Below are 27,052 nucleotides of genomic sequence, written 5' to 3' on the forward strand. Positions count from 1 at the left end.
AGCTGGAAGTTATAACACATGCTCTGTTAGACATTAGCAAGGGAGGCTGAGAGAAAACAGGACACGAGGAGTCTGCTTGGGGCCACACACGAAAAGCAGGGGGAGAGCATTGCAGGGGGAGGCGGCTCTGTGCACAGGAATGGGATCCATCAGCCTAACCAGCCTCCGGAGGCCAGCACCTGGCCCATCTTTTTTTTTTTTTTTTTTTTTAGGATTTGGGTGAAGATTTACAGACTAAATTCACTTTTCATACAGCAGTTCACATATACTTTGTCTCATGTCATTGACCAAAATTTACAATGCAGCAGCTCCCCTCCCACTTCCTCCCCATAGTTACCTCCTCCCAGTGTCCATCCCTTCATACTCTTCTGCACCCTGAGCTATCTCCCTGTGCATAAGCAGCCTTTCCTTCTCCCATGATTGTTCTCTCCAGGGCGTGTGTCTACTTGAGGTAAATGTTTAACTCACTTGCCTGTACTTTGTTTGGCTGGAAACCACAGTTGTGGGTTCAATTCCAGACCTGAAGGGCAGCTAGGGGCCATAGTCTCAGTGGTTACACCAGGCTCTATTGGACCAGCAAACCTGGTCCCCACCTTCTTTTTTTTTTTTGCACCTGGCCCATCTTGAGTGAGCACAGGAGAGGTGGAGAACGGAGCAGGAGTGCAGGCGGGGCGGCGGCTGGAAGGGCTTGTGGCTGTGGGGACGTCTCGGCCTTGGGGGCGACTCGGCCGTGGGGGTGACTCGGCTGTGGGGACGTCTTGGCCACGGGGGCAACTCGGCCGTGGGGGCGACTCGGAGTTTTATTCTTAGTTCGGTGTCAAAGACATTGAGGGCTTTGTCTTGTTTCATCTTCAGCTTTTCAGTGAGCTGGAAGAAGCATTCTGGGAAGTGCATGTATCTTAAGTGTGCGGCTTAATGGATTTTTCACAAGCTGAGTGTGCCCTTGGGCCCCATTGAAGGCATTTAAACAAGACAATGGTTTCTGTCTTGTTTATGCTTTAAGCTCATTTGTTCTGTTAAGTAGAAAATGGATTGAGATGGACAGACCGACCAGAGGAGGGCTGGTAGGAGGTGGTAGGCCAGACTGCGGTGGTGGTTCCCTGCCATCCAGTTGGCCCCTGACTCATGGTGACCCCAAGCACAATGGGCTCCGACTGTCGGCACCCAGAGGGTTTTCACTGGCTGAGTTTTGGCAGTACACGGCCGGGCCTTACTTCCTGCTCTGTCTTGTTCGGGAAGGTCCGTCATCAGCTCAGCATCCTAGCAGCACGCAGCCTTGCCCTCCAGCTGCAGACGCTCAGGGCGCAGCGGCCCAGGGATACAGCTTTGCTCCCCACCCTCCCTGCCCTGGGTGTGCACCCCTGGGCTGAGCCCACCTCGGAAGTGTGCTGCTCCCATCTCGGGGCTCAGGTTACGACTCTGCCTTCCTGCCTGGTTTGGCCCTTGGACGCCTGTACCAGCTGTTCCTCACTGACATCGGGCAGCTTTGGTGCCCACCAGCTGCCCCTGAAGCCTCTGCAGGAATGCGCTCCTTGGCCATTCCAGGAAGCCCTCCTCTGTCCTGGGGAACAGAACCCAGGAGGGAAGTGGGAGGAGCTTGGGCTGGCCACACACGTGTCTGCTGGTGACAGGGACCCAAGCGAGGGTTGGCTCCCACACCTGTGTGGCCCCACATGGTGGAATCCCACCTTCTCCTGCACTGAGCTCTGACTCAGGGTCACACCGGACTCTGGACACAGTCTGACTCCAGGCCACATACTCATGGAGAGAATGTGCCTGGAGCAGAAACAATAAAACAACAAAATTAGGAATAAAAGGCCTAGAGCCTTTGTCTCCCTCCCTGGAGAGCCACAGAGTTGGAGCAGGCAGGAAGGGGCAGAGGCTAGGCCACTGTGTTTTGTGTTTTCTGTATTGTGACTTACGTGAAAGTTTACAGAGCAAACTGGTTTTCCATTCAGCAATCCATACACATTCTGTTTTGTGACACATAACTGCAATCCCCACACTAACAGCACTCTTCCCACTCCCTCCCTGCACCCACCCCTTCCCCTCTGCTTGCTTCGCATCCCCTCCTGTCTTCTTAGCTCCATCTCTGGGCCATGCCGTCCTCTGGATCTCATTGGCTCGATTGTTGTGATGAGTGCATGCCCTCTTGGTATTAACTGCTCACCCTATAGACTGTCTATCGTTTGGCTGACAGTTGACTTACAAGGGTTAAGTTCAGTTCCTGGCCATAGTCTTGGGGCCTTCACCAGTCTTCATCAGACCAGTGAGCCTGGTCTTTTTTATGATTTTGAATTTTGTTCCACATTTTCCCCCACCTGATCCAGGACCTCTTATTGTGCTCCCTTTCAGAGCAGTCAGCAGTGGTAGCCGGGCACCATCTAGTTTTTCTGGTCTCAGAGGTAGAGACTGGGGGTCACGTGTTCCATTAGTCCTTTGGACTAATTGTTTCCTGTGTCTTTGATTTTCTTCACTCTTTTTTGCTCTGTGGGGAGAGACCATTAGTTGTACCTTAGAGGGCCGCTCACAAACTTTTAAGACCGCAATCTCCCTGTAGCCTAAAGCATCAGGAAGATGTGGTCCCCAGTGAGAAGACCTGGGCTTCCTGGGCCTGATGCACATTAGTCTACAAGAGGGTGCAGGACAGAAGTCTCTGGAAGTTTCTAGAACAGGAGGTGGAGCTGGAACTGAGAGTGGAAACCCAGTGTCTGGAGCCTGGGGGCTCTTGCTGTCACCTCACTTGGTCTGGAATGCAGCTAATAACTTTTGTACGATGGGGAAAAATATGTGTTCACTTGTAAAAAGTATGAATAATGGGGGGTTAAATGAGATCATGGATGTGGCGGTGAGGCCTCGGCCTGGTATGTACAATGTGGCCATGTACCAACACTGGCTGGTCTTTCTCACACCCAGTTTGGTTTCTGGCAATGAGAGTGTTGGGCAGTGGTTGGTCCAGAGCTTGATGCTGGAGCCCAACAGCCTGGGCTCACTGCCCAGCTGTGTGATGTTTTATAAATTCCTTAACCTCTCTGAGCCACTGCGGCTTCCCCACTACATGCTGGGCTGTATCGCAGGGTAGCTGTGAAGTCAGTGTATGGGAACCCTCTAACATAGCCTGACCTGGAAGCTGGCGCACAGTAGGCCTTCAGATACTTCCTTCTCTTCCTCATGAGCTCACAGGTGGGGGCCCAGTCTGAGCTGATGCCCAGACTGCTGGGAGCTGAGAACATGACTCTCTTGGCTCCATAGGGAAGGAGCTGTGGGACCCAACAGGCTGGGCTGAGAGACGCCACGTCCCCTCTGCCAGCTGTTGTCCCTGTATGTCTGCTTCCTTACCCAGAAATAGGGATAAATCTCTGTACCCACCCCATCTTCCCATCATGGGGATTAAATGGGGGCTTGACGAGGTGTCCTTGGCACGATGCTGGGCATCTAACAACTGCCCTCACTCATTCACTCGCTCATTCCTTCAGCTGCCATTTACCATCTGTCGACATTTAAAGGGCTTTCGTAAGAGAATGAGAGTAGAGTCCTGCTTCATGTTCAGTGCTAAGAGGACAGGGCCTGGTCATCCTGTCCACCCCGTGTCCCCAGTGCCTAGCTTGGGACCTGTCTTAGTGTCTTAGGGCTGCCATAACAGAAACACCACAAGTGGGGGGCTTTAATGAACAGAAATTCATTTTCTCACAGTTCTGGAGGCTAGAAGTCTGGATTCAGGACCCTGACTCTAGGGGAGGGCTCTCCCTGGGGGAAACGCTTGCTTCTTTCAGCGTGTCTTCTTGGGCCCTTGGCAATCTCCACAGGGTGTCGGTGTCTCCCCGCTCGCTTTTGTGCCTACTCTCCTTTATTGGCTCAGTCATTGATAAGGCCTCACTGACATAATGCAGGAAACCCTATTCTCAGATGGCATGACACCCACAGGTGTAAACCAAAAAACCCACTAAACCAAAACCAAACTCATTGCCGTCGAGTCAGTCCGATTCGTAGCGACCCCTCCTTTTCCAAGGGGTTTCCAAGGTGGTATCACTACGGAAGTAGATCACCCAAACTTCCTTCTGAGGAGTGGCTGGTGGGTTTGAACTGCCAGCCTTCTGGTTAGCAGTCAAGTGCCTTAGGCACTGTGCCACCAGAGCTCCTAAACTGCCACTGCCATCCATCAATTCTGCCTCATAGTGACCCTATGGGATTCCCAGCAGTTCACAGGGTATCTAAGGCTGTAACCTTTACAGAAGCAGACTGCTACATCTTCCTCCCCTGGAGCAGTTGGTGGGTTCAAACTGCTGACCTTTTGGTTAGCAGCCCAGTGCTTTCAGCTCTGTACCACCGGGACTCCTCATAAAGCTGCAATGAGAATTAACTTAGTAAGTGGTTCCCATTTGCTTGGAACAGTCTGGTGCAGAGTAAGCTGTCTATGTGGGTCTGCTCTTTTGTCGTTTGAGCCTCAGTTTCCCCCTCTGGACGTGGAGGAAGCTACATCAGCCCAACATGCTATTACGAGGCTCAGAAGTAACCCCCATGGTGTGCCCAGCACAGTCCCTGGATGTGAGGATATTCGGTTGTCGTCATCAATCCTGTCTCTGGGCCCTTCGCCCAGCTGGGGGTCTGCTGGCCCTCAGCTGGCCGTGGAGCTGTCGAGCACCGTGCCACATGCCTGCCAACTGTGATCCGTCTCTGCCCTCCTCCGCCACATCCCCTGCCCGCTCGGAATGTCATACATCCTGCCTGTGGTGAGCCTCACTCAGCAGCGGCTGCAGAGTGATGGATGGGAGAGATGGCTTCCTCTTGGTACCCGTCGGAGCTGACAAGGCTCACTCTTGTTTCTACTGGCCCAGATGTCCTGGTCTGTGGTGACCAGCACTGCCCCTGGGTGCTAGAGTCAGGCAGACCTTTTTTCAAATCCAGATCCCCTCCTATCTGGTGACTTCTTAACCTCAGTCTCTAAATCTGTGCAATGGGAACAAAATCTGCCCTGTAGGGTGGTTGTGGGGAAAGTCCCTAGCTGGTCACTGACATTACAGTAAAATCCCAAAACCGAACTGAACCAAACTCCCTGGCATGGAGTCAGTTCCAACTCATAGCAACACATATGGGGTTTCCGAAGCAGCAAATCTTTACAGAAGTAGATTGCCCAATCTTCCTTCTGTGGAACAGCTGGTAGGTTTGAACCCCCAGCCTTCTGGTTAGCAGTCAAATGCCTTAGGCATTGCCCTACCAGTGCACACAGTAGGTGCTCCATAATTGCTAGCACCTTCTTCTCCCAGCTGGCGGAACACTTGGCTGAGAATCAAGAAAGAACTAGGTATATCAACCTGAAGCGCTAGGACTTCCGAGATCATCTTATGCAAACCTACCTCCCCCCGCCGAGTATGCAAACACATTCTTCCATTTTGCTGTCTGGCGTACTGAGGGCAAGTGCACTACAGTGTCTTTCCAGCAGCCCTGATCAACCAGGACCCAGTTCTGTTGAAGGTTTCTGGAGAAGTGAAGCCATACTGTGTGAAGAGACATCTGGTTCCTCTCCATGGCCTAGGATGTTCCGCTTACCCAAAGACTGAGGGACAATGAAGGAAATGGGTGGACAATACCCAGACCTTGGACTAAAGGGGCTCTAAGGGAGCAGGGAAATCAACTCGATGCCAGTGAGGTTTTTTTTTTTTTTTTTTTTTTTAAGGGAATAGGGTCTTTGCAATTAGCCATTTCATTTATTTGCTGTTATTTTTTTAAGGGAATAGGGTCTTTGCAATTAGCCATTTCATTTATTTGCTGTTATGGTTTCCAAAAGGAAATTGACCTAGCCAACTGACCAAGAACTAATTAAACACCTTGGCTTCTGAACCTACCTGTGTCTTTCCAGAACTTCTCCTTTCTTTGCCAATTCTGCATGGACTGACTGCTCAGGACTGACATGCAGCCCATATTTATTGGGATAGTGAAGGTAACTTGGGAGCTCTGGTGGCATAGTGCCTAAGGCATCTGACTGCTAACCAGAAGGCTGATGGTTCAAACCACCAGCCACTCCTCAGGAGGAAGACTGGGCAATCTACTTCTGTAGGGATACAGCTTTGGAAACCCAAGGAGAGGTCGCTATGACTCAGAACTGACTCAACAGTAGTAAGTTTGTTTGTTTTGCAGGTAACCCAATCTGACGGCTCCTTACCAAGACAATAATAATTCATTCTGATTTGTCCTCAGACATAAAGAAGCAGAATGTAATCTTCCAGTCCTTTCCCTTGAGCTGAGAAATGCTGCTCACAGGACAGGAATATATGCTAGTGTGGAATACACTCAGCTGCAAGTAAAGAAAGCCCAACTATAGTGGCTTAAACAGGTAGAAGTTTATTTTTCTTAGGCCCTATTTCCTTAGTTCTCCAGGACAGTTCCCCAGATGTTATGACTCACATTCAAAGGAGGAAGAAGGGGAAGTAACCTTGCTAAATCCATCTATCCCCTTACATCAGAAAAGCAAAAGCTTTTCAATAAATCACTCCTCTTCTAACCACAGAAAAATTCCTTAGGCAGAACTGGGTGAAATGTTTGACCCTAGCTGGAATGAAGCTGGGTAAGTCAGGAACAGGATAACCACACTGGATTACAAGAGCCAACCATAACTTTTTTCCTAGGACTGAAAACTTTGCCGCCCTGAACACACGTGTCATTCATTCAGGAAAAAAGATGTGGGAAGTAGGTGCTGGGCTGGCAATGAATGGTATCTGCCACACCTCTGTGACAGGGGTCCAGGCATCCATGAAACGTGCTTGCTGGCCCGTGAAAGTGTGATGAACCACATGCCCGGAAGGTTCTTTCATACGTATCCACTATTCAGTGGTTACCTCTCAGCTCGGGTGTTACAGGTCACTTCTGTTCAGCTGACTGAAGGCCTGTGACATGCGGTGAAGACAAGAACAGAACTCTAACTGAAACCTGTATACCAAGCGAAAGCCTTCCCAACATGGACCTCGGATTTACAAAAACAGTTTGTTAATCTTCGTTCATCTCATATTTTTAACCAGGTCAGAAAAATCTTCAAAAACCTCTAAAATTAAACTTTATTCTGCATCACTTTTTTCTCATGCCACAAAGATTAAGGATTTTTTAATCAACAACCTTAAGGTATTTAAAGTCTTGGAACACTGGTTGTTATGGATTGAAGTGAGTCCCCCAAAAGGTATGTGTAAGCCTGGACCCTTGTACCTGTGAAAATGACCCTGTTTGGAATAAGGGTTTTCTTTTGTTCGGTAAATGAGTTGACCAGGGTGGGTCCTACATCTAATCCCTTCTGAGTGGTGTCTTGTGAAAAGAGCAGAGCCGACACACAGGAGGAAGACAGATGCCATGGAAAGATACGTCAATAAGCCCAGGAACGCCAAGAACACTCAGTCAGAGAAGCGCAGCTGGGGGCCTGGTGATTCAGTGACAGGCTTCTCCCTCCCACAGGGGAGCCTCGGGTTCGATTCCCGTCCAGGCCCCTTGTGCACAGCCACCACCTGTCTGTTGGAGGCTTGTACGTTGCCATGGTGCTGAGTAGGTTTCAGCAGAGCGTCCAGACTAAGACGGACCAGCAGGAAAGGGCTGGCTCTCCACGTCTGAAAATCAGCCAGCCGGGAACCCTGTGGACCTCAGTGGGCCGATCTGCACCTGATCACGGGGATGGCACGAGACCAGGCAGGGTTTTGTTCCATTGGACTTGGCATCTCCATGGCAACTAATAATGACAACATAGACTACCAGCAACTTTGGATGCTAATCCAACCTCCCCACCAAGTGGTTGGAAATAGTCACACTGCAGGACCCTGAAGCCTGATCGGAAGGAGTATTTTGGGACATGTTTGTCCTGACTCAACGAAGCCAGCTATAAATTGCCCCTTCAGCCTCTTGAACTTACACAGCTTAGTGATGGCTCCAAAAGGGAACTTGTATGTTTTTTTGGTACTGATTCCTTAAAGCAGACTGGGCAAGTTGTAAGGTCTTGGGAAGAATCTCTGTCTCTTCCATGTTCACGGTCTTTAGGTTGGCCTTCCCATCTGGTATCGGGGGGCAGGTCTTCTCTGGGCATATGTGCAGAGGTACTGCCAGCCCTGGGTCTCAGCTACCAGCTGCCAGAGGTTTGCTCTTCATCAAAGACAGAACCTTCAGAGTCAACTCATTCCAAGTGACACTTGGTCCTCGCCAGTGTTTCTGGAAGGCTTTCAACGTTACAGCAAGTGATAGTCACCCACAGCTGCTGGGCCTGGGGTGGAGATGTCTAAATATTGCTCAGTGCCCAAAGCCTCTGAGTGCTTAGACCTAGACAGACAGCTCGCTGCTGTTTCTGAAATAACCCTGGTCTGTGGGGCTTCTCAGACTTACTGGTGCCTTATAGGATACATGTTAAAAATACTTTCTCCCAAAGGGAACTCTGGTGCTATGGTGCCTAAGGCACTTGACTGCTACCAGAAAACTGGCGGTTCAAACCTATCAGCCACTCTCTGGAAGGAAGGTTGGGCAATCTACTTCCATAGTGATACTGCCTCAGAAACCCAAGGAGGGGTCGCTATGGGTTGGATCTGACTCGACAACAGTGGTTTTGTTTTTTTTCCCCAAAGTCAGAGAGATCAGATCCTGTTCCCCTCACTGCAGATAGGTAAATGAGCCCCAAACCAGTCCCACACTGAGACGTTTATGCCCCCCAAATGCAAATTGTACATAGAACTGACGGGTGGCTGAGCCACCTAGTAGTGTGGGGGACCAGTGAGTGATAACCGGGTTGCTGCACAGGCAGCCTGTTGGGGCTGAGGTCAGCAGGGTGCCTGACTGCAAAATTGACCCGAACTCTAGTCTTTTTAGGAGTCCCTGGTGCCATACGTGGTCAACACTCAACTGCTAGCTAAAAGGTCAACAGTTTGAACCCATTCCAGCGTGCCTCAGAAGCTAAGGTCGCAGCCTGACAACCCTGTGGAACAGTTCCACTCTGCACATGTGGGGTCGCCGTGAGTTGGAATTGACTCAGCAGCCACTAACAGCAACATCCGGTCCTGTTACAGCGTGTTCTTGCCCAGTCCTCAAAGTCCCTTGAGGAGTGTGTGTTTCAGACCCTTTGTGTCACAGATGCTCACACTGAGGCAGAAAGATGGACACATGCTGAGCCACCAAGCTGATTAGCGGGCAGTGGAGCTGACACTTGGACCCAGGACTTTCTGAAACGCAAGCTTGGCACTCTCTAAGACGTGTAGGGTAACTGTTAGATTTCAGTTCCTCCCCAAGTTTGTTTTAAAAGTGAGGATGATGACCTAGGATAAGTCACTGATGTAATGATTGTGCCTTTTCATCACCATGCATGATTTCCTTTTTACATGGCTGGCTCTGCTGTCACTGTGTGACTGAGAAGTTCATTGTGTGGTTCTTCTGGAAGTGCACCCACAGCTCCCAACAGTGGCATATGAGCCCCTTTCTGTTATCCTGCCTGCACACACTCCTGTGGGGTCGACGTCGGCCGACTTGGGATTCTCTCTTGGGTTTTCATACAGCTCCTCTGTGAGTGACACCTTCTGTTCCTTTATCTGTCTGGCTAAATCCTACTGTCCCTTTAAGAAGAATCTTTCCTCTTTACAAAAAGTATCACCATTCCAGGAAATCTTCCCTGACCTCCCCAAGCTGGGGTGGGTGTTGCGTCTGTGTCCTGAGTCCCCATCAACCAGACACGTTCTGTCACTTATTATGCTGTGTTGAAGACGTTGATTTTCTCATCTGGCTCCCTCTAATGGACCAGACTGTAGCTCACTGTGATAGAGAAGTGCCTTGTATGAGTTTTACCCCTGGTAGTGAAGAAGTGGCACAGTGATTAAGCACAACTCACTCTGAAGGAGAAAGACGTGGCAATCTGTTCCTATAAAGATGGCAGCCTTGGAAACCGTGTAGGGCAGTTCTCTATCCTACAGGCTTGCTGTTAGGCAGAATTGACTCAGTGGCAATAGGTTTGGGGTTTTTAGAGGGTGGAGAGCACAATGGGGACATTGGTGGTTCAGAAGTGGAATTCTCACCTTCCATGTAGGAGACCTGGGTTTGATTCCCGGCCCGTGCACCTCTGCACAGCCACCACCCATCTGTCTGTGGAATCTTGTGTGTTGCTATGATGCTGAACGGGTTTCAGTGGTGCTTTCAGGCTAAGACCAGGAAGAAAGACCTGGCCGTCTACTTCTAAAAATCAGCCACTGAGAACCCTGAGAGTCACAGCAGTCCAATCTGCAGCTAACTTGGGGTTGAAACAGGATGTGGCAGCATTTAGCTCTTTTGTGCGCACATTGATGGCTCAAGTCGGGGTTCATGATGTGGGTACACTGTGTGTCAGTGGCACGAGTCCTGACTCATGGTGCGGGGTCACCACACATCAATGGCATGAGTCATAAGTCACAGCGTGGGGTCAGTGGTGCAAGTCCTGAGTCATGGTTTGGGATTGCCATGCATCAATGGCATAAGTCATGGGTCATGGTGTGGGGTTACCAAGCATGGATGGTTCAGTGATGGGTCATTGCATGGGGTTCCCATGCATCAATGTCAATACCATGAGTTGTGAATCATGACATGGGGTTATCGTGTGTCAATGATAGGAGTCATGGGTCATGTCTTAGAGTTGCCATATGTCAATGGTGCAGTGGTGGGTCACAGTGTGGGGTCACCATGGGTTGAGGCCAACTCAACAGGAGCTAATAATAACAACAGAGCACACACCATGTACACAGCATAGATGCTCAATGAACACACAAGTCAATGAGCGATCTTATCCAGGGGAGCTGCCTCTGCATCTGCACATTGTGAGACAGGGTGGGTCTCTCTGCTGGTGAATTTCTCAAGGTGACTGTGGGTTACTTTTGCTTACAGTCTCTGTTTTCTCTCCGTTTCCAGACGTGCTCTGTCCCAGTGTCCGTGTGGAAGGAGACCGCTTTAAGCACACCAATGGGGGAACCAAGGAGATCACAGGTAAGGCAAAGTGGCCTCCCACCCGGCTCGCTTGGGTGCTCTCTGCCAAGCCTGCACATGACCCTGCTGGACTTGGGGTGGCCTCGCAGGGCCTGTCCTTATCCCCAACTTTCACAAAGTCCTGATGGAATGACTGGGATGGTGCGGGCCTCAGTGTCATCCACATCTGGTGGCGTGACTGGAGTGATGCAGGCATCAGTCTCACCGATGGGCCGTCCATGGTGAATGTTTGGGATTCTCCTTCAGGAATTCTCAGGCTTTCCCATATTGCTGTGTCATTGTTGGGTGCCGTCGAGTTGATTCTGACTCATAGTGACCCCATGTGACAGAGTACAACTGCCCCAAGGGGCTTCCTAGGCTGTAATCTTTACAGGAGCAGATCACATCTTTATTCCATGGAGCTGCTGGGTGAGTTCAAACTGCCAACCTTCTAGTGGCCAAGTCCTTAACCAGGGCTCCTTGGTTTTCTTATAACCTCTTGCCATTGAGTCAGTCACAACTCACAGCACCCCTAGAGGACAGAATAGAACTTCCCCATAGGGTTTTCAAGGCTATAAATCTTTACAGAAGTCGACTGCCACATCTTTCACCTGCAGAGTGGCCAGTGGGTTCAAACTGCCATCACTAAACAACCCATTTGAATGAATGAGTAAGGAAAGGAATGGGCGAATGAGTAAGTGAATGATTGGCCAGGTGAGCAGAGGCATGGATGATTATGCCCTGGGTGGGAGGTGACTCAGAGGTGTAAACATGTGAGTAGACCCATGAGTGAGAGGACAAGGGGGATGACTGCAGAAATAAAAAGGGCTGAGTCCTGTCGAAGGCAGTCTCTGTGTGACAGACCGCAAAGGCAACCCCAGTGGGGGTGGGGGTGGCTGAGCCTGCTGTCCCTGCACCCTGGGTCCAGGAGCCCTGCTTGGTCCTGAGGCCCTGAGGATGCGTGACCCCAGTGAAGTTTCCTTTCCTCCACCAGCCCAGCATGGAAACCCTTCCAGGACAGGAGCCCTGTTCTCCTTGTTAGCACCTCCTGGGCTCAGGTGACCTCCTCCATCCCACATCATCTCGGGTCCAATTCTTATTTTTTTTTTTCTTTTCTTTTTTTTAAAATTTTATTTTGATTTGGGTGAAGATTTACAGAGTAAATTCACTTTTCATACAGCAGTTCACATATACTTTGTCTCATGTCATTGACCAAAATTTACGATGCAACAGCTCCCCTTCCACTTCCTCCCCATAGTTACCTCTTCCCAGTGTCCATCCCTCCATACTCTCCTGTGCCCTGAGCTGTCTCCCTGTGCATAAGCAGCCCTTCCTTCTCCCATGATTGTTCTCTCCAGGGTGTGTGTCTACTTGAGGTAAATGTTTAACTCACTTGCCTGTACTTTGTTTGGCTGGAAACCACAGTTGTGGGTTCAATTCCAGACCTGAAGGGCAGCTAGGGGCCATAGTCTCAGTGGTTCCACCAGGCTCTATTGGACCAGCAAACCTGGTCCCCACCTTCTTTTTTTTTTTTTTTGCCTCCAAATGATTTTGAGTTTTGTCCCACATTGTTCTCCCTCTCTATGCAGGATCTCCTACATCCCTTCCAAGTGGATGGCAGTGGTAGCTGGGCACCATCTAGTTCTTCTGGTCTCATAGTTGTATAGGTTGCAGATCAGATGGTGTACCAGTCGCTAGGACTGATTGTTTCCATTCATTTTGGTTTTCTTCTTTCTTCTTGACGAGGAGAGACCCATTGTTGCATCTAGATGGCAGCTTGCTAGCTTTTAAGATCCCAGTCGCTACTTGCCAAAGTAGGAGGTGGAACAATGTTTTGTATAGTATGTTATGCCAATTGGGCTTGATGTCCCCTGCGACTATGGTCTCAAGCCCGCAGGATCAACTACTTGGTCGCTCTGGGTAGCTGGCTGTGACCAAGCAATGACCATAACCTTGCCCCTTGTCAGCTCTACTATACCTCTGGGAATTCTGATCACTCACATAAACTTATAGGACCATTGTCTGCCGACCCTATATATGATCTTGGATACACTCCCCATTTAGACATACCTAATTGTTTAGCCTGTCCACCTATCTATCTGTCCATATACCCCTGTTTGCCTTCACTGACAACTCAGTACTGTATGTGCAAAAGGGTTCATATTTGTTGTCTGTACTTCCCATGTACCTCTCTATGTCTTTCTCATCCTCAGTGGTGAAATATTGGTCACTCCCATTTGGTACATTGCCCATCTCTTCACCCAAATCAATATTTATCGCTATCTATCTAACAGCATTCCCTCCTCTCCCCTCCCACCCCTGGTAACCAACAAAGAAAATTTCCTCCAATAGATAAACCTTTCCTTAAGTTTTACAATAACGGACTTATACAATATTTGTCCTTTTGTGACTGACTTATTTCACTCAGCATAATGTCCTCCAAGTTCATCCACATTATGCAGTGTTTTGCAGATTCTACGTTATTCTTTAGCATTGCATAGTATTCCATTGTGTGTATGTACCATAGTTTGGTTATCCATTCCTTAGTTGATGGACATCTAGGTTGTTTCCATGTTTTAGCTATTGTAAAATAGTGCTGCGATGAACATCGGCGTGCATATATCTGTTCTTGTCATGGCTCTCACTTCTTTAGGGTATATACCTAGTAATGGGATGGCTGGGTCAAATGGTATTTCTAATTCCAACTTTTGAAGGAATCGCCATACTGCTTTCCACAATGGTTGTACCATTTTACAGTCTTGGGTCCAATTCTAACCCCTTGTATAAGAGAGCTGAAGTCTCCTGTCCTAGCCAGTGAGCCCTATGGGGTCAAGACAAGGTGTGTTGGTAGCGGATCCCAGGGGCCCTGCCGTTTCAGTGTGCCCTGCAACTTAACGAGGACAGCATCTGCATCTTTGTGCTGGAAGGATTCTTCCAGAATGGTGGAAGGCTGCTCTGCCTGTGTGAACAGCAGGCAGAATATGCCAGGGTGGATCCTCTCCAGGGGCAGCCCTTCAACTGTGACCACCAGGAGTTGCTGGAGAAACAGCCCAGTTCTGCAGCCCCTCAGGTGGGGCCGTTCCACGGTCCATGGTTTTGGCCCATTTCCCAGCTTCCCGGCAGATCTAGCTGTGGTCACCCACACTCCTTGTTGGCTGCCTTCTTCTCTCCTCACACCCCTACTTCCCTACTACTAGCTATTTGGGCTTCAGCAAATCCCACAAAGGCAGTGTGTGTCTCTCTTCTCCTGCTAGAGTGCCTGGTATCAGTACAGGCAGTCCGCAGGTTAGGAACGTCCACTTACAGACAACTCGCACTTGCCCTTTAGTGTAAATTTGCCTGATTGAACCAGTCCCTGCTTGCATCATACATTAACTTTCACTTGCTGTGCATGCAGCTTTTAAATCATTGGAAAGGCTTGGAGCCTTTTCTTGCACTGAAAAAACAAAACAGAACAACAACAACAACAACAAAAATGACTTCCATCGAGTTAATTTCTACTCATAGCAACCCCCGTTGCGTTTTTAAGGCAGTAAATCTTTACTGAAGTGGATTGCCCAATCTTCCTTCCACAAAGTGGCTGGTGGGTTTCAACTGCCAACCTCTGGTTAGCAGTCAAATAACTTAGGCACTATGCCACCAGAGCTCTCTTTTCTTATGCTAAAGTGAGACTAAAGAAGAACCATTTGCACCTGTTTAAACTTAGGCACAAATTCTGAAAGACACACTTAGGCACGGATCTCATTTGTAATCCAGGGATTGCCTATATGTAGCGGTTGGGTGCTCAGATAATGGCAATGAGGACTGTCATTATTTTGGCTGATTGCATTTCCTCTGCATGGTGTACCCATCCCCATCTGTCCCCTTGGTGGACTCCTATTCATCCCTCAAAGTCCAGTTCAAGAGTTCATCCTTGGTGAAATCACTTTAGGTTTCCGAAAGTGTCATGGATTGCTGTTAGCATTTTATTCAACGCTGTGGCCTCTGATCAGAGATGCCATGATTTGCTTTCCTGGCCACCTCTCCAGAGAGCAGATGAGCTGTTTGAGAGCAGGATATGGCCACACCCGGCTATTGATCTGTGTGTCCTCAGGGCATAGGATAGTGCCTGCCACTTAGCAGATGCTCAGCAAAGTTTGTTGAATGAATGAACAAGTGAATATATGAATGAAATGAGTGAAAGTAAGAATGAAAGCATGACTCCATGAATGGGTAACCAGTGGGCAGATGGGAGATGGAGAGGAGGAGGCGAGAGAAGGAGGCTTGAGTGGGTGGGTGGGTGAAAGGAAGGAAGGAGGGAGGGAGGGAGGAAGGGAGAGTGGAGGGAGGGTGCGCAGACAGGGAAGGCGGGCACATGAATAAGAGGTCTGCCTCCGTCCTCTGCATGCACAACGCATCCCAGGCTTCGTGGTCGCTCTGTAGACTGGAGACCAACCCAAGAAACCAAATTCATTGCCCTCGAGTGACCCCAACTTACAGCAACCCCCTTTGGGTTTCCGAGGTGGCAAATCTTTACAGAAGTAGACTGCCCGGTCTTCCTCCCACAGAGTAGCTGGTGGGTTTGAACCACTAACCTGGTGAGCAGTCAAATGCCTTAGACACCACACCACCAGAGCTCCTTTAGATTGAAGACCAGGAAGTATTTTTTCTACTTAAAATACCTGATTCTTGGTAGGGAGATTCAGAAGGGTTGTGTGTGTGTGTGTGTGGGGGGGGGACCTTGGAACCTTGAGCCTTGTGGCTCCCTTCCCAGGGGGCTGGGGGCGGGCTACTCCATGCCATGTGTCTAGTCCTGTATAACCAGAAAACTGAACTAGGCCTGGTCCTGTCCCTCTAAGAACTCTCCAGCTGGAGAGGAGGTCGATAGGGTGGGTGAACCTGTGTGGACCCATGAATGACCCAGAGTGACTAGCTCTCCTGGTGGGTCTGCAAGGCTCCCTCCACCAACACCCAGGAGTTGGAGGATCGATGTGCATAGTAGGTGCCAGACCAGGTCTGGGAACACCAGGAAATAGATGAGACCACTCACCTGCAGGCAGATAGGGGCACACTCCTCTCTGGCTTCCCGCGGTCCAAGCATGTGATGCTGGCATTGGACACTTGGTCCTTTATCTCTGGCTTCCTGCATCCCAGCTCTCCTACTGCCGGGACGTTTCTCATTTTCCTTCTGAGCCCTGATGTATTTCAAGCAATTCATCTCTCTTGGTGCCCTCTCCTGCCACCAAGTTGATTGCTTGTTGTTCAAAGTTTTTTTTTTGTGTTGAAGTCTTTGTTTTCATTCACTGGAAGCAATAAAAGCACAGTCAGAAAGTATAGCTTATGCTCACTTTTGTCCTGAACTCCTTTATTATTATTATTCTCTCTCATATAACTGCTAAGGGGAACTGAGCTTATGGTGGCAGTTCCTAGTGACAGCTGACAGGCTGTGAAATGGAGGGACAGACTCACTTTTCTGTGCTCCCCCCAACTTCTCCCCGGTGGGCACTGGCTGTGTATACGTGCAGATACTGGATTTGCTCCTGGGCGCCCTCAGCACATGCTCATCTCCAATGAGCCAGATGGTGGGACCTGTGAGGTCACCTGTGGGCCTTACTGTTTGCCCACCAGGGCCCCACACCCATGCCAACCCGTGGGCCACCCAGGGAAATGGCTGCCATGATCCCCTTTGCACAGGGGAGAAGGAGAGTGTTAAGGGGCAGTAGTAATCACACCAAGGTGGTAGGGCTGATGAGTGTGGTAGTGCCTGCAGTCCCTTCCCTCTAGGCCACATACCACATTCTCCCCAGAGACCAAAGTGGCAGCTTTTATTGAGCAGAGACCCCCCCACAGCACGCACACACACTCTCTCTCTTTCTCTCTCATACACATACACTCTCTCTCTCTCATACATACCCTCTTGGCCGGCAGCCTTCCAGAAGTTTGGTGGCAGACAGGTTAGATAGGGTATGAAGAAATGAAGAGCCCACTGGGACCCACCTGCAGGGATGGGGCAGAATGACAGGTAGGGCACAGCTGAAGGACCCCAAACACAGTGGCGCCCAGTTGGCATGGAGGAGGCTGTGGGGAGGGGACCCAAATCGGCTTCCAGCCCAGGACACTGGCTCGCTCCAGAGCCTAACCCCATCCCTGCCTCAATGGGGGCCTTTGGAGCCTGAGGCCCTATTGTCCAGAGCAAACTTGGACCCCTGTGAGGCGAGCCCAGAGCTGCAGGGCGCCTTTGGCCTCCTGTCTCCAGACAGTGCTACAGTGTCGGCCTCTGGCGTGTCTAGTCCCTGCTCAGAGCAGGCTGGAGCACTGGGCCAGCAGTCAGGCGAGGGGAGATGAAGGAGGTGGGGAAGGCTTCTCTTTCAGTCTGTGTGGGGGGGTTCCCACACCTGGTACCTGCCCTGCTCCCCACTCCAGCATTCCTAGGGGCTCCCTTCCCTGCAGGGGGCTGGGGACAGGCTACTCCATGCCATGTGTCTAGTCCTGTATAACCAGGTGATGGTGATGAGGTTTTATGTGGAGTACGGGGACTCTCCTGCCCCGGGATTCTGCAGAGACCTCAGTTCAAGGGTTCCCACAGTGACCGCAGGAAAGACCTGAGATATTGCTGGAACTCCTTGGTGGCCACTCGTCCATGGGGACTTGGGAACACCACCTCCCTTGAGCCCCTGATGCCCTTCAGGAATTATTCTCCTGTCTTCTAGTTTAGGGCATGGCAGTGGCATCACCAGGGTCGGTGGCACCCCCTGAGGGGTGGGGCCAGCTGGTGAACCCCTGCCCCCTGCAGCTCCCTGCAACTCTTCCCCTCTCCTTCTGGCCAAAGTGGAGACCCTTCTCTCCTCCCAGTGATGGGCACCCCAGCCCTCCTGCCTGCACCCTGACTAGCAGAGGAGGTGGTGATGGTGGTGACAAGTTACTGCACTGGGCGATGGGTGATACTAACCCTAGTGACATCACTGTCTTGGTGGCCCTTTGTCCTACGGTGCTGTCTGTGTGCCATCACAGACCCTGGGTTCATTTTGGTGTCCCCCCTCTGACTATTAGTGAGTGGGTACTTCATACCCCTCCAACCCTCCTGGTAATACTACTGGGGAACAGGCTAAAAAAATTGAATGCCTTCCTCAAGATCACCAAGCTGGAAATCCGCGGGACTGTGTGTCTTGTGTACGGAATCATTTACCCGCGAGTAACTCCCTTCCTTTGAGGTGAAACTCGACTTCCCCAGTAGCCCTGCTGTCGGAGCACACCTCCCAGCCCTCCACCTCCCAGCCTTCTGAGCAGAACCTAGGGATGCTTTGCTGCCCAAACACTGGACATTTAATTTTATGCAAGAAATACAATTGATTGGAAGGCATAGTCTTTGTAGCCACAGCAAAGACTGAGAGGAGGGATTGATAAGTAGTTGTTGGTGCGAAAAACATAAAGGTTGATGTAATTCCACATCCTCCCCCATTTCACGGATCAGGAACCATTGTCCACAAAGGGAACGTGACTTAGCCAAGGCTACATGGTGAGGGGACATCAGAAAGACCTACCCACTGCTGTCCCCTGCATGTCTGCTCATAGCTTATTATGGGATGGGCAGGGGGAGGGGCCTGCATAAAGCACCAGGTTTTTAGTGAGCACCCACCTCGTGCCAGGCATGTTCTTACACACGTTGTCAAGTGAAGTTGTCACTGTGTTGTGTGTTCATCTGCCCACCTCCCAGAGCCGGTACTGTCATGTCCGTGTCCCGTTTGACAGATTAACAAATGGAGACTCAGGGAGGCAGGGTAACCCACCCAGGAGAGGGGGAGCAGGGATTCAGCCCCAGTATCTCTCCTGCCAGAGCCCCTGCGTTCACTGCCTGTGTTGTTGTTGCTCCTACTGTTGACATGGCCCTGGCTCATGGCCACCCCAGCAGTGGATTGGATGGTTGTGATCCACTGGATTCTCATTGCTGGTTTCCAGAAGGGGATCCCCAGGCCTTTCTTCCTACTGCATCTTACTCTGCAAGCTCCACTGAAACCTATTCACCATTATAGCAACACCAGCCTCCACTAACAGACGGGTGATGCATACACAATTGAACCCCAGCCTCCTGCATGAAAGGGGAGAACTCTGCCACTGAGCTGCCACTGTTCCTTCTAGTATCCTACTCCCTTATTATCCCAGTTCTCAGAAATACAGAGGAAGCAGGCTCAGACAGGATGAGCTCACACTCACAGCCACACTGTCTGTAAGTAGCACAGCCAGGACCTGTCTGTGAGCGTCTGGTCCAAGTCTGAGGACTTCCTCCTCTGCACTGAGCCTTCAAAGGCAGAAGGGCACATCCCCATTCAGGGAAAGGCCATGGGGCCATTTCAACAAATGTGCCCTGTGTGCCAGCCCATGCTGGTGCCACCTGGGGTCAGGGTGGTGAACATGGTGGGTCAGGCCCTGTCCCCAAGGGGCTGTGAGTCAGCAGAGGCTGCCTTGTCCAGCCTGTGTCCAGCTACAGCCTCTCTGGACCCTGCCTGAGCCCACCACATGGTGGACATCGGTAGAGGGGACGTGGTGCCTGGCCTGGGGGACACACAGCATCTCTGGGAGGCAAAGCATTCCCTGAGTGTCCATGAAAAAGCAAGGTTTCCATGGAGGCTGGAGGGACCCCCAAACCACTGCCCTGACATAATCTTTAAACTTGAAACCAGAAGTATGCCCTGAAGTCTTTTTTGCCAGAACTGCCCCACAGGGTTTCCAAAGCTGCCAGAATTTATGGAAGCAGACTGCCTCATCTTTCTTCCAGATGGATTCAAACCACCAACCTTTTGGTTAACAGCCAAATGCCTTCACCACCACATCACCAGAGCTCCTTAAACCAAATGCTAGTTTATCTTAATTAGTAAAGGATGTCTGTCTTGAACATTGTGCTCTTTTAAGATTTGTCTGTATGGGATCAAAGATGCTCTGGTGGCACAGTGCCTAAGGCATGTGACTCCTAACCAGAAGGTTGGCAGTTCAAACCCACCAGGCACTCCCTGGAAGGAAGATGGGGCAGTCTACTTCTGTAAGGTTACAGCCTAGGAAACCTAAAGGGGGTCACTGTGAGTTCCAGTCGACCGGATGGCAGTGGGTTTGAGTTTGGTATGGGATTCTGTTGACAACGGCAGCTCGAAAAGTTGGATGAGAAGGCTTGTCAGGGCAGAGAGTTTGGGTCAGTGGGCCCGAGGATCAGCTCGGAAGAGGGGGCTGAGAGTGGCTGCCCAACTCGAAGGACGGCCTCAGCATCACTGCACTGTGCTTGTGGGGAGTGTGTGCTTTGCTGCGTGTATTTCCAACAAGTTTGGTTCAGTGACAAAGCCCAGCTGGAAGGTGTGCCATTCCATCCTGCACGGAGCCTCTGGCGTGTGCTTTCAGCCTGCAGTTCCAGGAGCACTTAACGTTGCAGCACACATTCAGTCCCTGAGCGGTGCTGGGAGTGCTGTTTAGAATGACATCATGAAGACACTTAGTCATCTTCCAGAATTAGACAATCTCATGGTGGCAAGGGACCAGGCAGGGCCCGGTGCAGAGTCACCAGCGGGGCCTTCAGTCCCGGCACCGCCTCCGCCTGCATAGAGCCCCTTCTAGGACCGTCGCAGCCCTCATCCAGCGAGGCCGCCCCTGCCAACCCTGGGCCCTGCTCACTTACTCTACACAGTCCTCAGCTTTGCCTGGAATCACGCTGTGCATCTGTTCAGTTAGGGTCCACCCACTAGGGGCGGAGGCCCTGGTGGTACAAATAGTTGCCGTGCTCGGCTGCTAACTGAACAGTCGATGGTTCGGGTCTACCCAGAGGCACCTGGGAAGAAAGGCCTAGACATGTGTTCCAAGAGGTCAGCCTTTGAAGGCCCCACAGGGCACGGCTCTACCCTGACACACCTGGCAGTGCCAGGACTCAGAGCCTACCTGATGGCAACTTGGCTGTTCTTTTGGAACTAGGCTCCGGTTCCCAGAGCCTGGATTTTGTCTCCCCACCATGGCATCTCCAGTGCCCTCACAGTGCTTGGCTTTGGAAAGGACAAAGGACACCTTTGGACAGAATTGAGGGCATGAAGATGCTGAAATCATAATGGGAAAATAAGTTGAAAAGCAATTGTGCAGGTGATCAACTAAGTGTCAGGCACAGAGTTGCGTGTTTTCTGCCATCACATTTAAGCTTCATGACAGTCGTGTGAGGCTCATTCTAAAACAACCCCCTGTGTAAAGAGGAAGGTGTCCACAGAGGTCAGGTGATCGTCTCAAGGTCACAGGGCCAGGAGCTGGGTGACTGATGCGTGGACTCTTCCTCAGGGCGCAGCCTTCCTGCCTGCCACCTCTCACCTCTCTGGGCACACAGCAGCACTCAGAAATGGTGTCTGTGGGCAGAATTTACTGGTAGGAGAGCTTTGGCCGCCATGATGGAACCCATCCTCTTCTGCATGGCAGGCCTGAGAAGGCCGGTGGCAAGAGCATCCTCCTCGGGTCTCCCGAGTGGGTGCCAGGCCCACGTGCTACTCCTCAGCTTGTCCCCTTCCTCAGCTGTCTGCCCTCTGAGGTGCCCATCGCATCCCCTAAGGGACATGGTTTCAGGTGAGCGTGTTACACTGTCGCCTCCAGGATGAGTTTTGCCTTCAGGCCATGCCCCTCAGAAGGTGTGTTCTGTGGGACTCAAGTGCGTCTTCCAGACCAGTTTGGGCACTTCTGTTGAAGGGCCCATGTGTGGGGAAATGTGGATGAGGATGTGCTGGTGGAGCACAGACCTGCCCTGTTCATCTCCACCATATGCTGAACCAGCCATCATCAGTCAATTCTGACTTGGAAACCCTGCGTGGGTCAGAGTAGAACTGCCTGCCCCAGGGCTTTCAGGAGCTGATCTGTCACAAGGAGAGTGCCAGGCTTTTTTTTTTCCAAGGCACCTCTGAGTGACCTTGAACTCCCAACCTTTCAATGAGCAGCTTGGTGCATTAACCATCTGTACCCGCCTCCCACCACATGCCAAGTGATGTGCAGTCAGAGTCCCAGGTGATTCTCCTGACAGCCGAGGCCTAAGTATTATCTCCTTCCTTCTAAGATCAAGATCCCCAGGCTCATGGGGTTATGTTGCTTGCCCTCCCCAAAAAAGAAAACTCACGGCTGTGGAATTGATTCCAACTCCTATGGAGCCCTTTGTTGTTACAGAGTAGAACTGCCCTGTGGGGTTATTGATTTGTTTATTTGTTTTGGCTGGAACCTTTATGGATGGAGATTGCCAGACAGCTCTTACCCAGCACTGTGGGTGGGTTGGAACCCCACCAACCTTTAGGTTAGTAGTCACAGACAAAGTACAGTGTCATACAAATCGGCAGCTGAGCTAGACTGGAACCCCCCACTCTCTCTGGAACCCAGAGCTCTCCCTCCCTATGACCCTACACTGCTAATGCCTGTGAAGTCCTGGGGCGGGCGGAAGCAAAACGAAGCCCAGCAAACAAAAACACCTGTGGTAGTTCGGTTTGTGTGTCTGCTTGGCTGGGCCTGGTTGAGTGGCTGGGCAGCTGGAGGTCGCTATTCCCCACGATGAGGCTGGCAGTCAGCTCCGTGGCGGGCTCTATCACAAGCAGCTAAGCAGCTGCCTTTGGGTATGTGGTCTGCTTCCCGTGTATAAGCAACAGCTTTGGGAATGGTCTCTAGCCTGTGGCACACTTGGACCCTACATGTAGCCTTGTTGTTGTTCAGCAGCCTGCCATGCTCTGCTGACTTTGGGACTTAAAATGGAATTGAATTGATGGTCTGCCGTGTGATTTGGTAACGTCGGGACTGTGCCATTTCACTTATCAACCTTGGGCTTGCAGCCTCGGCATCCGGCAGCTGTCTGAGTGAAGAAATGCCTCTCGCTCCAGTGGGCCGGGAGCAGGAGGCAGAGCTGAAGACCAAGGCTGAGGGGCCTTCACCCAGCCCCTAGAGCCTGGCAGTTTCAACTCGGACTTAAAGCTTCCAAACTGTAAGAGAATAAACTCCTGTGTGTTAACGGCATCGCATTTGTGGTATATTCTTGTCAGAGTGGCACTAGGGAACCAGAACAATACCTTTCAGGAAATGCACTATCACGAGAACAGGTGCTTCTCCTTGATGTTTCTATTTGAAATTGTGAAATGTAAAGTGTGCCAAACTGCAGTCCAGGCAAATCCAAGTGAATTGGGACAATGTGGCTGCAGGAAAGAAAGCCCTATGTCGCTGTTTTGCTTGGGGAGCCAACCCAGGTGAGCCAGGTGTAGGTATCTGAGAATCGGCAGGGCCAAGGCTCCTGGCCACAGTCCCACTGGGGTGACACCTTCTCTTTCTTTACCTTTTCCTTGACTGTGGAACATCACGGCTGCTCGGGTCCCTTTGTGTTTTTCCTGGATCATTTTCCTGGAATCGAAGTGGAAGCTGTGCCTGGCTCACGGCTGGCTGTTTATTTTGTTCTCCCAAAATGTGTCTTTGCACAGACGCCCTCTGCCGGAGTCCACATCCGTTCTCCCTGGGCCAGGACCACTTTGCACAGAGCAGATGTTTTCACCTTGCTCTCCTGCACCAAACTCACCCCTGGCTCTTCTCTTTGGACAGGTTTTGACCTGATGGATTTGTTCAGCGTGAAGGAGATCTTGGGGAGGAGAGAGAATGGCGCCCAGAGCTCCTATGTTCGGATGGGATCCTTCCCCGTGGTGCAGAGGACTGAGTGAGTGGCCACGACTCCTTCTAGCCCTGCCCTGGACACCCTGACAAAGGACAGGCAAGAGGCCAGTTGGCCACAGCTGCTCACGAGCACCGAGTAGGGCTTCTCCCTGGTGCCTGGGAAGGGTGTCCCAGATGTAGCAGCTGAATGGCTGACTTGGGCGTTTGATGAGAGCAGGATCGTGAGAACAGCTTGCTTCTCTCAGTAAAATCACGAAATGTGAAAGCTGCCAAAGTACGACCCAAACAAAGTCCAAATGAATCACAAAACTGTGGCTGCAGAAGAGAATGCCTGCGAGCTCGCCCTGAGAGCTGGGGCCCCTCACGTGTAGCACCAGGGTAAGATGGCCCCTTCCTGAGTTCCTACAAGGAAGAAAGGAGGGAACGTATGTAGGTTTCTTATCTGATCTGTTATGATTGACTCTCTTGGGTCCCTGGAACTACTACAGGTGCCTGGGTAGTGCAGACGGTTTGGGCTTAACTACTCACCAAGGTTGGAAGTTCGAATCTAGCCAGTGGGGCTGCAGAAGAAAGGTCTGGTGATCATAGCCAATGAACATGAGCAGCCACCATGAGTCAGAATTGACTCGATGGCAGCTGGTGTGGTTTAGGTTAGGTCCTACCACACTTATCCCTCCACTGGAATTCAGCAGTAGTCACTCATGCATGCGTGCATTTGTCTGTTAATTCAGTAACAATGAGCATTTGTGGTACATAGCACCACCAGTGGACCAGTCACTGCAGAACATGGCAGGAGTAAAACACAAACCAAACCCGATGCCATTGTGTCGATTCTGACTCACAGTGCCCCTAGAGGACAGAGTGAAACTGCCCCATAGGGTTTCCAAGGCTGTCAATCTTCATGGAAATCCACTGCTGTCAAGTCGGATCTGACTCATAGCAACCCCTCCTTGGGTTTCCAAGGCAGTATCACTACAGAAGTAGATTGCCCAATTTTCCTTCTGAGGAGTGGCTGGTGGGTTTGAACCGCCAGCCTTCTGGTTAGCAGTCAAATGCTTTAGGCACTACACCCCCAGAGCTCCTATCTTCACAGAAGCAAAGCCCAAACTGACTCCATTGCTGTTGAGTCAATTCTAACTCACAGCGCCCCTAGAGGACAGAGTAGAACTCCCCTATAGGGCTTCCAAGGCTGTTAGTCTTTACAAAAGCAGACCCCCTCATCTTTCTTCCATGGAGTGGCCACTGGGTTTGTGCTACCAATCTTTCCATGAGCAGCTGAATGCCGTAGCCATTCTGCCACTAGAGTGTAGGCATAGCACCACCCCACGTCATCTCTAGGTTTTGCCCACTAGAGTTGCTGGTGTCTGAATGAGATCCTGGGTGAGGTCCAGCTCAGAGGCAGACTTTGAGCCACTGAACCTGCTCCCAGAATGGGTTGTAAACTAAATCAGCCAGGACCCAGCTTTGCTCATAGGTTCTGCAGCCAGAGAAAATGGGTCCCCAAGAATCTGTGATTCTGAGAACCTGGAACACAGCTGCCTCCCACTTCCCTTCCTGGCTGTCTGGCTAGACAGATTCCACCTCGCCCAATGGAGAGGTGAGGGCCATGTCCATTTCCCGAGGTAGCCCCCTACACCCCCAATGAGACAGAGCTCAGCTCCTCCACGGTCGGGCTAGGCAGGGCAAGGTGCCATCCACTGGCGGGGAAGAGCAGAGCTTGGGGATCCCCTGTCGAGAACCTCCCCTCAGCCCCTCACCAACTGTATGGCATCCAGTTCACCCTCAGAGTTGGGATGCCCTCATTTATACCATGAGGTAAGAACTGCTTCTTCCTAAGTTCTTGCAATGAAAAAAGGAGAGAAGGTAGAGAAAGTACACAAATTTATGGAGGGTTTTCTGGAGCGGGTGGTGGTAGTACTGAGGACTCTGGGTGCTGCAGCTGGTTAGAGTACTAAGTGAAAAGTTGGAGGTTTGAGTCCACACAGAAGCATCTTGGAAGAAAGGCCTGGCAATGTTCTTCCCCAATTCAGCCACTGAAGAGCACAGACCTGCTGTGACACACGTGAGGTTGTCATGAGTTGCTGTTGCCTGGACAGCAACTGGTTGGTTAACAGTGATGTGAGGTTCAGATGGCTCTTTGCAGTTCAGGTGAGGACGAGGCAGCAGGTCAGGCAGCAATCTGAGGAGGTAGACAGGGATATGACCCTGGGTCCTTAGGAGGAATTGGTCCCCTGTACCAGAAAAACCAAACCCGTTGCTAAGTTGACTGAGTCATGGCGAGTCCACATGTGTCCGAGGAGACCTGTGCTCCCCAGGCTTTCAATGGCTGTGCTTCTTCAGAAGCAGGTGGCCAGGCTCTGCTTCCAAGGTGCTTTGGGGTGGGCTTGAACCACCAACCTTTTAGTTATTAGCTGAGCGCTTAACTGTTTGCACCATCCCGGGACTCCATCCTGGATAGGAAGGCACAGATTTCATTCCTGAATTCAAAAGGACAAGGGCATGTCCAGACCTGTCTGGGTGGAGTGGCAGGGAGTCGAGGAAACACCCAGGTGAGGGCCTAGATCCATAAACTCAGCAGGAGCCCAGGGCTTTGTGCAAAATGGAGGATGCCTTGGGGAAGGAGACAAGGGACCAAGCAGGGTGAGCTATGTGGCCATGTGGCCATGCTGGGAAGGAGTGGAACAAGGAGAAGTGACTGCTGGGAGCCTCAGACCCCAGAACAGAGGGCCTTGTGGGCCCGGTGGAGGGCTCAGACTTGACCTGCAGGGTGGAATCGCACATTCCACATTAATTTTGTCAGGAACCAGGGTGGTAGAGCGATGGGAGCAGAAGCAGCATGGTTTGGAGTGATCCGTCTGCTAGCTACAGAGGCAGATGGATGGGTGCTGAGGGCGGGTGCAGAAATGGTCTGCAAAGGGTCTTATTGAGGCCCTGGTCTAAGGAAGAGATGGTGAAGGGCAGGTGAAGGGGGAGTTTAGAAATATTAGGAGCTGAGATTGCAGGGCAGGGTTACTGTGAGTTGGAGTCAACCTGACAGCAGTGAGTTTGGTTTGGGTTGGTGCCTGATGGGATGTGCAGACTTCCTCCGCCAGCTCCCTGCTCTGCTCACTAAAGCTGGTGTTGTCTGTCTGGGTTTTCTTCCAGGGATGTGTTCCCACAAGGTTTGCCTGATGAGTACGCCTTTGTCACAACCTTCCGGTTCCGGAAAACATCTCGGAAAGAAGATTGGTATATCTGGCAGGTCATCGACCAGTATGGCATTCCCCAGGTGAGGGCATTCCCCAGGTGAGAGCAGCATTGTTCTCACAGGTGACAGCATTGCCTATTATGCTTTCTGCAGGGACCTTTCCCCTGGGCCCAGAGCTCAGGAAGTGGGGGCAGTGTATGGTGAGCCTAAGAACAGAGGGGTCCAAGTTTTTGACTAAAGTTGATCAAGGCCAGGCACTGTGAGAGATGAAGAAGACTTAGTCCATATCTTCAGGGGCTCTTGGCCTTACTA

The 27,052-nt window shown here is 51.1% G+C and overlaps 1 protein-coding gene across 1 annotated transcript in view; it reads left to right on the forward strand.

The window, feature by feature from the left end:
• Nucleotides 1-27,052, forward strand: part of COL22A1 (collagen type XXII alpha 1 chain) — a 291,312-nt gene that overhangs the window by 12,605 nt on the left and 251,655 nt on the right. The window contains exons 3-5 of the mRNA XM_007940570.1: nucleotides 10,882-10,956; nucleotides 23,485-23,596; nucleotides 26,698-26,821. Of these exons, the coding sequence (XP_007938761.1) occupies nucleotides 10,882-10,956; nucleotides 23,485-23,596; nucleotides 26,698-26,821 (311 nt within the window). The remainder of the gene's footprint in view (nucleotides 1-10,881; nucleotides 10,957-23,484; nucleotides 23,597-26,697; nucleotides 26,822-27,052) is intronic.

The sequence above is a fragment of the Orycteropus afer genome, unplaced genomic scaffold (assembly GCF_000298275.1).
Source record: "Orycteropus afer afer isolate SDZICR_OR568_19922 unplaced genomic scaffold, OryAfe1.0 scaffold00069, whole genome shotgun sequence".
NCBI lineage: Eukaryota > Metazoa > Chordata > Mammalia > Tubulidentata > Orycteropodidae > Orycteropus > Orycteropus afer.